The following is an 11,302-nucleotide window of genomic DNA, read 5'->3' as shown; positions in this document are numbered from 1 at the left end:
CTGCCCACCAGGGGGCCACGTTCTGTCGCAACCAGAGCCATTCTAGCGCCTGGGGCAGAGGCCAAGGAGCCATCCCCAGCACCCGGGCCATCTTTGCTCCAATGGAGCCTCGGCTGCGGGAGGGGAAGAGAGAGACAGAGAGGAAGGAGGGGGGGGGGGTGGAGAAGCAAATGGGTGCTTCTCCTATGTGCCCTGGCCGGGAATCGAACCCGGGTCCCCTGCACACCAGGCCAATGCTCTACCGCTGAGCCAACCGGCCAGGGCCCTCTGGCATTTTCAAGACAGGAAATGATCAGCCAGTTTCTCTGCAAATATATCTACCAGGGCCACAGAGGCAGGCCAGCAGGGACGAACAGACGGACAGACAGACTGAGTCTTGTTCTTGATCTGTCCCTTCCCCTGGTAGGGCTTGAGCCCCACCAGCCCCAGCCCCCCTGGGCAGCACGGCCACACCACGGGCCTTGGGCAAAGATCTCTGAACTGTTTGAGAGATAAAATTGGGAAGGCACTCCAAGTCGCACGTTCAGGGAAGAGACCGGAAACAGGACCCGGCTTCAGTCCAGGGTGGGTCCCCAACTGTTCCTCTCTCTCCCTCCCTCTTTCTAGACAGGAGGGATGTTGGAAACAGGCTGCAGGTGCACCCAGAGCAGTCAGTCACCCAATTCCCCAGGCCCGACTCGGTCCTTTAGCGCCCACACCCTCTCAGAGGCCCAGTGAACAATTCCTGAGCGACTGAGGGAAGCTTTCCCAGGTCACGTTCTGGGCTTCTACCTTGCTTCCTGGGCGGTGCATGACCCAAAGGCAAAGGCAGCTGGAGGCCTGCAGGGAGAGCTGGCCCCTCTGCAGCACGCAGTTGGGGGCACCCGGGGACGAGGGTGGAGCAGAGGGGTCGGCTGCTTCCAGAGCTGGGGAGGCCAGGCTCAACCTGCTCTGTGCAGAGACCTTCACCGAGGAAGGGCAGAGATGCAGGCGCGGGGCGAAGCACACATGGAACACTGGACATTCAGGGGCTTCTAGGGGCACAGCAGCTTCGAGCCGCAGTTAAAGACCTCCAGAATCAAATAGCGAGCAGCGCGCCCGCCTGCAGCCCACCCTTCCAGCCTACATTCCCACCTCCGGGCGGAGGGGAGGGCGGGCCTTCGCATACTCGCAGCACTTAGCGCGGGACCTGGGGTCGGGGTCAGGGCGGTCGACAGCCCCCGGGGGTCTCCGCCTCTACAGGGGCGGGTACGGGTCAAACAACACACCAGCAATTAATTCACCACGGGCGCCAGGACATATCTAGGACCCCGTCCGAGCCAAAGAGGGTGAGGCTTTCCCGGGCCTCCGCAGCGGCCGGCAGGTGGGCGCGCGCTCGCCGGGCGGGGGTCCGGCCGGGCCGCGCGCCTCCCCCGGAACTCGGCCGTGCCATTCCCATGATGCCCAGCCACCGGGCACGGCTTCCGGAGCGCGGCCGCCGCTCCCGCCGCCGCCGGTAGGTCCGGGGAGGGGGCGCCGGGGGTCGCCCCGCCCCGCGCGCCCCGCCCTCCGCGCGTCCCCCGGCGCCGGGCGGGGGTGGGGAGCGGCGGCGGGGAGAAGGCGGCCCCAGTCCCCTCAGCTCAGCCCGAGGGGCGGGACGCCAGGACCCCGCCGCCCCCACGCGCCCCCGGCGCGCCGCTCCTCCCCCGGGACGCGGGGCTGGCGGGCGGGCGGGCCGACGCCGGGCGAGGCGGGTGGTGGCAAGGGGCCGGGCGGCCAGGCGGCCAGGCGGCCGGGCGGAGGTGAGCGCTGGGGCTGGGGCCGGAGGGCGGCGGGGCAGGCCACGGATGGCGGCGCCGGGTCCCCGGGGAGGACGCGCGGGGCGGGGGCGCGCTCTCCGGGCGGCGGGGGGGCTGGTACTGCCCCGGGCGGGGATCGCGGCCCCGGAGGCCACCCCTGGCCCCGCCTCCGCGCCGCCGGGTCCCTCCCGCGCACGCCCCCCCTCCCTCCGTTCCTGGAAGCCCGCGGGGCGCGGGACGGAGGGCGCACCCAGGTGAAGCGCAGGTGAGGGCCCTGCGGGGCAGCTTCCGGCCGGCCGGGCGCGCCCGCCCCCACCCTCCCCGCAGAAGGACAGTCACGCCTGGCGCTGCTTCCGGGAGGTCACCGGCGCCTCGCCGACTCCTGGCCCCCAGCCCGAGGACCCCAGAAACGTCCCTGGGGGTGCAGACTGCGTGGAGGCCTGCCCCGTGCCCTGCGGGAGGTGCTTGCACTTTTGGGGCTGAGGACCTGGAAACTGCCCGGGGCGCAGCGATCTTCCTGCTGAGGCAGCGCGGGGATCAGCACCCCTAGGCGGGGAGCCCCTGTACTTGGGGTGAAAGGGCAGGGCAGAGTCAGCGGCCAAGGCCTCGCCCAGCCTCGGTCCCCAGGCACCCGAGGTGGCATTGCAGCTGTGTTTGGGGAGACTGTGCTGCAGTCTTTTGAGGTCTGACCTAGCCAGGCCCACGCCCACTTCAGGTTGACTGCTGGGCCCTCCCCTTCCCTAACCGCGGGGGTGGGTGGGTGGGGGGGACAAGCCCCACCTGAGAGGTGACTACAGGGGCTGGACCACTTTTGGTGATGTATTTGGAAGCCTTACCGGCAGAGAGCCAAACTACTCAGAATAAATAAACTAAGCCAGATTTTTGTTCTCCCTGGAGGAGGGTGTATACCCTAAGAAGATATCTCAGGGTTCCCCACCACTTTTTGAATTCTGGCACCACGTGATTTGGGGGTGCGGGGCTGGGTGTCTCCAAGGCCACACCCTGGCCCGGCTCCGGAGCCAACGGGGTGCAGAGAGGCAGCCTGAGATGGCTCGCAGCCCTCTCCAAGTGCAGTTTGGAGGAGTCGTCCAGAGTGATTCATCTGGTGCTGTTGGATTGTTTGAAAGCCACAGGCTGTCGCCGGAGACGCCCTCTGAATTTTTAACCTCATTCTTGCGCAGGGTAGTTGGACAGTTCAGAACACTGTTTACTGGGAGTCCGAGCTCTAGCTATTCGATCAAGAGTGGTGAGCTCAGTGAACACCGGTTGGCACCGACCTCTGGGTAGCTCCCCGAGCTTGGCTTCCTGGTTAGAAGCCACGGCAGCCTGGTGCAATTGGGTCGTCCCTGGGCCCAGTTTTAAGATAGTGTTTCTGTTTAAGGAGTTGATAATCTTGATCTAGACACTTCACACCCCAGGCCTACGGGATGCGAACGTCTTGTAATCTCTTTAATTTTGAATAATGACCACAGAAAGGTGCCCACAGGTCCCCAGCTAGTGAAGGAGTTTCTCCCTCCACCCCCCTCCCATTGTTGGTACCCACTGCTCAGCGGCTGTGATGTTATAAGAGATGTTATGTGGGCTGTTGTGGGTTGTCAGGGCCTGAAGAGGGGTGGCTAGTTAGCCTCACGTCCTTTCGTCCCCGCCCTACAGTGTCAGACCAATGGCCCAGATGGTTGTCCCCTAGTTGTGATTAACTCTTACTTGGTCTCAGGGTAAGTTCTTCCAAAATTTAATCCTGTGCCCAGAAACTGATGCCGTCTCTTCCCACGAATGCATACCCGTGTTTGCTAGCCGTAGCTTCAGCCTGTGAACTGGACGTCTTCTCCTTCTTCCTGACAGCACAGAGTCTGTTTCGAAAGTGAGCAAAGGATACCACAGAGTGCGGGTGGGGCGGTGACGGTCTCGTGCCCACGATGTGCCAGCGCTGGCCGCTCTCCCAAGACTCCGAACCTGGACTTAGAGAGGATTTCCAGTAAGTGAGAGAAATTCTTTAACATTGTAGCTTTGCTTTTTGAGCGTGGATTGGTCATAGCCAGCGGCCCTCTAGTTCATCGCCAGTCACACCTGTTCGGGCATGTCTCTGCCCAGGTGGCCAGGCCACGCTTCCCTGGAGCGGACTCTGGTCTGCTGACAAGATCGTGTGTCCATCGGAAAGGGAGCTTTCTGGTAGAGCAGGGCCCGTGTCAGAAGCAAAGCAACTCCACAGGCTGGTTCCAGCCCACCCCACGGGCCCCCAGGCTGTCGACAGCTCTGCCTGGTACCATTTTTGGAAGGGGGACTCCATGTGCTGTACTATGAGTGCTGCCGTGCTGTCCTCTCATTCAGTGGCTCTTTGGACTTTATTATTAGTAGTAGTATTGATTTTTTTTTTTTTCTGAAGCTGGAAATGGGGAGAGACAATCAGACAGAATCCCACAATCGCGGGACCAGGATCCACCTGGCACGCCCACCAGGGGCAACGCTCTGCCCCTCCGGGGCATGGCTCTGCCACGACCAGAGCCATTCTAGCGCCTGGGGCAGAGGCCAAGGAGCCATCCCCAGCGCCCGGGCCATCTTTGCTCCAATGGAGCCTCGGCTGCGGGAGGGGAAGAGAGAGACAGAGAGGAAGGAGAGGGGGAGGGGTGGAGAAGCAGATGGGCGCTTCTCCTGTGTGCCCTGGCCGGGAATCGAACCCGGGACTTCTGCACGCCAGGCCGACGCTCTACCACTGAGCCAACCAGCCGGCGCCAGTAGTAGTGATTTTAAAGAGAAAGAAGGAGGGAGAGAGGGACAGAGAGGGAAGCATTCATTTGTTGTTCCGCTCAGCTGAGCATTCATCGGTCACTTCCCCGATGGGCCCTGACGGGAGCTCGAACCCTCGACCTTGGGTGTTTCAGGATGGCGCTCCTCCCTAACCGCGCTAACCGGTTCAGGGCCTCGTTCAGCGTTCCAGGTCTGGGGGGGTCGCAAGAGGTCAGAGACACGTGCGAAGAATTCAGTTACCCAGGGCTTTGTGTTTCCTTCGATGACCATGTGCAGTCCTCGTCACCGCCCGTGCTGAGCATTGTCCAGACCTTGGAGTGGAAGCTGCTCTCCCGCCGGTCACCCAGGTTCCCGGGACCGGCCCGGGTCTGAGACACAGGAACTGGGATCACGGCGCAGGATGAAAAGGGAGCACGTGACAGGTTTGGGGCAATGTTTACGCTCGCTAGGCAGAAAGCAACATAGCACAGCTCTGTGAGACCCTCTGGTAAGTATAGGCGTGATGTTGTTAAGTAAAAAGTGATTCTTTCGCCCTGGCCGGTTGGCTCAGCGGTAGAGCGTCGGCCTGGTGTGCGGGGGTACCCGGGTTCGATTCCCGGCCAGGGCACACAGGAGAAGCGCCCATTTGCTTCTCCACCCCACCCCCCACCCCCTCCTTCCTCTCTGTCTCTCTCTTCCCCTCCCACAGCCAAGGCTCCATTGGAGCAAAGATGGTCCCGGCGCTGGGGATGGCTCCTTGGCCTCTGCCCCAGGCGCTAGAGTGGCTCTGGTCGCGGCAGAGCCACGCCCCGGAGGGGCAGAGCGTCGCCCCTGGTGGGCGTGCCAGGTGGATCCTGGTCCGGCGATTGTGGGAGTCTGTCTGACTGTCTCTCCCCATTTCCAGCTTCGGAAAAAAACAAAAAGAAAAAAAAGTGACTCTTTCAAGAAGACTGGGGAAGTAATGGTTGGGTTGCTCACAGCACGTCACGTTACGTTACGTTATGTTACATCACGTCACGTTTTTCTCTTCAGGGGCTCGCTGCTTCCGGCGAGAATGAACCGACCCACCGCACCCAGCTCACGCCCCCGGCGTCCAGATTCTCCTGCTCTTTAACCCGCGGAGGCGCGTGTGCAGGCTGCACCTGACTGGCACCCGGGCAGCTTGTTGGAGGTAAATACGACATGTTCTCTTGCGGAGAAGATGGGAGCCCCGCCTCGGAGCGGGGCGCGGGAAACGACACGCGTGCTCGCGCCCGCTCCCGTGAGCGCGGGCGGGCGGCGCAGAGACGGTTTCCTGTGGAGTCCTCACGGCCGTCCTCCCCGCACGACTCAGGACGCTGAGACAGGCGCGGCCCAAGTCGGGCAGCCCCCCTCCCCGCTGGCTGGACGCTGGACGCCGACCGGTGGCCGCGGGCGCCGCTGTCCCGGTGGCAGGGTGGCGTCTCACCGGTGTGCCTTCCTCCCTGCAGGGTGTGACGCGAGCGGGCGGACGAGACGGGCCTCTGCTGCCTCCGCGTCGTCGCTAGAATGTTCCTCATGAACGCCCCTCCTGTGCTCGCTCTCCAGTCCACATGGGAGGCCTTCGGGCCCCCGGGGAGCTGCAGGTTCCCCGGCCGCTGCTCGGAGCCGGAGGGCGCGGACAGCGCGGCCGTGAGCGCCAGGGTGCAGAGGATCATCAGCACGCTGCAGGGCGACCACGCCGCGCGGGGCCGGAGGGGCCGCGACACCTCGCCGGCCGCCCGCCCCGCCTCGGCCGCCTGTGGTCTTGCTGCCGGTTTTGACTCCAAGCTCGGGGAGGAGGAGGACGCCACCAGCTTCGGTCCCTCGGGACTGGACTCGGACAGCGACGATTCTGTGGACCGGGACATCGAGGAGGCCATCCAGCAGTACCTAAAGGCCAAGAGCGGGGCTACCCAGCCCACGGCCGCTGCCGCCGGGGACAGTCCACGCCAACCAGAGCCGCCTCCGGGCAGCACGCCGGCCCCCCCGGGTACCCCAAAACCCGCCCCTGGCTCAGCCGGTGAGGCCCCCGGCTCCACCTCCCCGGGCAGCGTCAGCAGCGAGGACTCCTTCGAGCGGAGCATCCAGGCAGAGATAGAGCAGTTTCTGAGCGAGAAGAGACAGCACGGGGCCCCCCGCTGCGAGGCGTCTGCGGAGAGAAAACGGGACCCCAGCGACACCTTGGTCGGAGCGGCTCTCCGGTCTGGCAAGGCACTGGCCGTCAAGGCGCGGCGGCAGGACCTGGCGGGCGCCTGTCAGGACTTCGTCTTCCGGAAGCCTCCCAGGTTGGGGAAGGCGACGACGACGGCACAGCCCCGGAGCCTGAGGTCTAGAGTCACCACCGAGCCGGAGAGCTCGGGCGGCACGAAGCCGGCAGCTCCCAGGCCAGCCGCCGCTGCCGCCGCCACCACCAGCACCGGCCGCGTCGCAGAGGCCCAGGGAAAGGGCGGAGCCAAGAGGAACCTGGGCCCCGGGAAGCGGGGACAGGGGGCCCGGAACGCAGCCCGGGCGCACGAGGCGGCCGACTCCAGCAGCAGCGACGATGGCATCGAGGAGGCCATCCAGCTGTACCAGCTGGAGAAGAGGAAGGAGGCGAGTGCGGACCCCCCGCAGAAAACCCCGCCCGGGGAGGAGCCCCCCGACCCTGCGGCCCACGGCGCAAGCCATGTCCCGAAAGGTGCCTTGCCCGAAGCCCACCGGAGAACGCCAGGCAAGAGGAAGCCGGCGGCCTCGAAGGCCGGGGACCTTGGCCCGGCTGGCCTTGATCCTGACCGTCCTTCCAGGCCTCCAAAGGAAACCAAAGTCCCCACACCCCCGGGAAACACAGCGGCCAAGAACGAGTGTGTGGACCAGTCCTCGTGCCGGGCAGACACGTCCGCTGAGCTGATGTGCGCGGAAGCCATCCTGGACATCTCCAAGACGATCCTGCCGGCCCCCGGGGAGGGCGGTGACAGACCCCTGTCCGCCCACCCACTCCCTGGTCCCCCCAACCAGCCTGCCCACCTGGAGGGGGACGGCAGCTCCGTGGACAGTGACGACAGCATAGAGCAGGAGATCCGGACGTTTTTGGCGCTGAAGGCGCAGTCGGGGAGTTTGCTGCCCAGAACGGACACCTGCCCGCAGCCTGCGCAGAGCCCGCAGCCGTCACCTGGCCCCCACAGGCCGGCTGGGGGCCCCAGGGCCCCGGTCTCTAAAACACTGGACCTGTCGTTGGGCTGCAGAAGGAAACACAGAGGAGGAGGCAATGCCGTGTGGGCGTCCACACCCAAGAAGATGAGGGAGGTGGCGAAGGAGGGTGCCCCGGACGCTGACCTCGGCCAGGGAAGAGCCAGCGAGGTCCCCGGAAGGGAGGGCGAGGCCAGGGGGCAGCCGTTCCCCTGCAGGACGGTCTGTCCGGGCGATGAGCACGTGGCCCCGGACACGAGGGACGGTCTGCTGGCAAGCCACGGGAAGGCCGTGGCGGCGAGGAGCGTGGGCGAGAGGGAGAGCTCCGAGGACAAGAGCAGCTCGCTGGACAGTGACGAGGACCTGGACAGTGCCATCAAGGACTTGTTACGGTCCAAGCGGAAGGTCAAGAAGCGCAGCAGGGACCCCAGAGCCGTGTGCAGGAAGAGGGTCAGGTTCAGCACCGCCGAGACGAGGGGCCCTGCTCAGCAGAGCTGCTTCCCGAGAGGCTGGAAGGACAGAGGCCCGCACTTGCTGAAAAGCTGCCTCTCGAAGTCCAAAAGGGACAGCAGGGAGGACCCGCGGGGCAACCCTCCCGGTGTCTTCTGCAGCCAGGCGGGGAGAGCGCAGCCAGGCAGCCCTGAGCTGGCGGGCGCGCCCCTGGCCCTCCGGTCAGGGCGAGGGAGAGCCGGCGAGGGGCGTCTGTTCCCTAGCGGGACAGAGCCCGGCCACCCCCACAGCTCGGCCACCAGCCCCAGCTCGGCGTCTGATGACACCAGCTCCGTGGACAGTGACGACAGCATTGAGCTGGAGATCAGGAAGTTTTTGGCAGAAAAGGCCAAGGAGTCCGTGAGCGGCTCAGAAGCTCAAGGCGGGGGTCCCACGCTCAGGCCAGGGGGCGTGCCCAGGACGGAGCCACTGTGCCGGAAGGTGGCGGCAGCCCCAGGCCCGGTCCTTCAGCCCGGCGTGTGCACCCGGAGCCAGAGGGGCAGGGGGACCCCTCAGCCGGCCGCGGGACCGAGGGGCGGCCCCCGGGCCGAGCAGGCCTGTCCCCCCTCCGCTCTGTCCAGAGGCCAGCTGGCGCCCGCCCGGAGCACCACTGAGACTGTGTCACCCGCCCAGAGGAGAAGCCTTTGTCCTCACAGGGACCAGAGCCCACGCGGGGCCACGCCCACTGCTGGGGACAGTACTTTCCGCCAGCTGGCCATGTGTGCGGAGGCAGGCACGCAGGCAGGGAGCCCCGGTGGGGCCCTGCCCACGGCCTCTCGGGGCCGGAGCTCACTGACTCGGAGCCCGGGAGCTGACCGGGACGGGGCCCCCCAGGCCGGCCTCGGGCTCCCGTGGGGCAACTTTGCCCACCAGAGTCGTCTGCAGAGCACGTGGGCGCTGAGCTCCGAGGGCAGGGAGACCGCAGCATGGACAGGGGTCCTGGGCAGTGAGAGGGAGAAGGGGCCGGAGGGCCAGGCCCAGGGCACCCCCAGCCTCGCCATGGACCCCAAGAAGAGCCTGCCGTTCGCCAGCTTCTCCCCGCTGCTCTCCACACAGTTGTTCCACTTTGGGAACAGTGCCTCCTGGGGGGCCAAGCCGGCCGGCCTCTTCGGCCCCGGCCTGAGCCTGCCCCTGCAGGGCCCGTCCTTCTCGGCCTTCCGAGAGGCCCCGGCCAGCCGCGGCCCCGTGTTCGGGAGCTCCCGCTTGCTGATGAAGAAGGCGGGCGGGCGCTGGCCCAGGAGGAAGGCCGCGGCCGCACTGAGCCCACACGACAGCAGGGACTCCGGTTCAGACGAGGACGTCTTAGACCTGAGGTTTAGACGGAGGGTGGAGGGGGCCGAGGACCGGGAGGCCTGGGGCAGCGATGCCAGTGAGCTGAGCGACACCTCTGTGGAGGACGGCGGCCCCGTGGCCAAGGGCAAGGTCCTCAAGCTGTGAGGACGCGTCCCGGGCCGGCGTGTCCGCGGACAGCACGTGGATGTGCGTGTGTAGGTGACACTGGGTAGAGGTCACTGGCTGGGGGAGGGGGGGAGCAGGAGCCCCTGTCCCCACCCTGTACATATATGTACACTAACAGAAAATGACGCCCTTATTGAACACGCGTGTGTCCTGGTAAATATGATGTGTGCAGCTTTTTTTTGTAAATTATTTAAACTGCTGTAAAAACTATTTTTGGAAAACCTAGCTCTTTGATGTCGTGGGGCGTCCCTGACTGCAGTTCTCGTGGCCTCCATGAGCTCTCGCGGGGCCTGCCCGTCACAGCCGGGGGTAAGCTGGCTCTGAGACCGGTACCCTGGGGTGATTGCTGTGGAAGTGTCCAGCTGTGACCGAGGGGGCAGCAGCAGCACCCCCGGGCCGAGAGGCCGGAGCGCGGCCCCTGAACACTGCAGCCTTTGACCCGGGAAACGGCAAAGCACAAACACCCAGTCAGCACACTGGCCGTCCCCGGCGCACGCGGAAGTCCCCGGGGGACTCGCGCAGGTCACCCCGTTCACCCCCGGCCCCCCGGGGCCTGTACTGTCTCACGTCCAGTCCTGTTCAATGACTTCATGGTCCTAACAGCTCAATAAACCTCTTTGTACACGGGAGCCACTGTTCCTCGTTTTTAAGCCACTGCCCTACAAGGTAACAGCAGGCAGCCTGTGTGTCTTTACGTGTCCGTAGTCCAGACACCTTGAGCCAAAAGGACAGAAGCCAGGACCGTCCAGGGGACAGCTAGCTGAGCGGACACTTTAGATGGCTTTTGGGGGGCTGCCCCCCGTGTTAGAACTCTCCGTCCGGCTGGGGAGCAGGGTTTACTCTGCAGCCGACTGTCAGTTATGGTCTAATGTAACCGTTTTCTGCAGGTCCCGCACCTGGGTTTTGGTGGTGACCCACTCCGATGCCCAGGTGCGGACCTGTGCCGGCCCCACAGTCAGTGCCTGCCCGGTCCCATGCCATGACGAGCAGGCCCAGGGAGTCCCAACTGTCCGGCACCCGTGTGATGGGCACTTGAGATCTCTGTCGTCAAAAACTCAAGTGCTCCCAGGAAAAAAGCAATTCATGTAATCCATGCTTTAAACTTGACTTTTTTTTTTTTTTTTTTTTTGGTATTTTTCTGAAGTTGGAAACGGGGAGACAGACAGACTCCTGCATGTGCCTGATCAGGATCCACCCGGTACGCCCACCAGGGGGCGATGCTCTGCCCATCTGGGGCGTCGCTCTGCCGCAATCAGAGCCACTCTAGCGCCTGAGGCAGAGGCCACAGAGCCATCCCCAGCGCCCAGGCCAACTTTGCTCCAGTGGAGCCTCGGCTGCAGGAGGGGAAGAGAGAGACAGAGAGGAAGGAGAGGGGGAGGGGTGGAGAAGCAGATGGGCGCTTCTCCTGTGTGCCCTGGCCGGTAATCGAACCCGGGACTCCTGCACGCCAGGCCGACACTCTACCACTGAGCCAACCGGCCAGGGCCTAAACTTGACTTCATTTTTAAGGAGTGCATCCAACACTCGAAAACAAAAATCAGCTTGTTGTAGCTAGGAGAACCGGGGTTTTTTTTTGTTTGTTTGTTTGTTTTATTGATTTTACAGAGATAAGGGATGGGGGGAGTAAGTATCACTCATGTTGCTCCACTTTAGTTGTTCATTGGTTGCTTGTTGTATGTGCCTTGACCAGGCAAGCCCAGGGTTTTGAA

At 64.4% G+C, this 11,302-nt stretch overlaps 1 protein-coding gene across 2 annotated transcripts; it reads left to right on the top strand.

Annotated features, from left to right (window-relative positions):
• Positions 1-1,392: 1,392 nt before the first annotated feature.
• Positions 1,393-10,215, top strand: PPP1R26 (protein phosphatase 1 regulatory subunit 26). 2 transcript variants are annotated; one of them, XM_066366707.1, is made up of 5 exons: positions 1,393-1,474; positions 3,600-3,732; positions 4,779-4,989; positions 5,514-5,652; positions 5,951-10,215. In XM_066366707.1, the coding sequence occupies exon 5, from the start codon at positions 6,009-6,011 to the stop codon at positions 9,570-9,572; it is 3,564 nt and encodes a 1,187-aa protein (XP_066222804.1). In that variant the 5' UTR covers positions 1,393-1,474; positions 3,600-3,732; positions 4,779-4,989; positions 5,514-5,652; positions 5,951-6,008; the 3' UTR covers positions 9,573-10,215. The 2 variants fall into 2 exon arrangements, with proteins under 2 accessions (XP_066222804.1, XP_066222802.1); XM_066366705.1 differs by lacking the exon at positions 4,779-4,989.
• Positions 10,216-11,302: the final 1,087 nt, after the last annotated feature.

This window comes from Saccopteryx leptura, chromosome 2 (assembly GCF_036850995.1).
Source record: "Saccopteryx leptura isolate mSacLep1 chromosome 2, mSacLep1_pri_phased_curated, whole genome shotgun sequence".
In the NCBI taxonomy this organism is placed as follows: Eukaryota; Metazoa; Chordata; class Mammalia; order Chiroptera; family Emballonuridae; genus Saccopteryx; species Saccopteryx leptura.
Note: the sequence above shows the minus strand (reverse complement) of the source record. Positions and strands in the feature narration are given on the sequence as shown.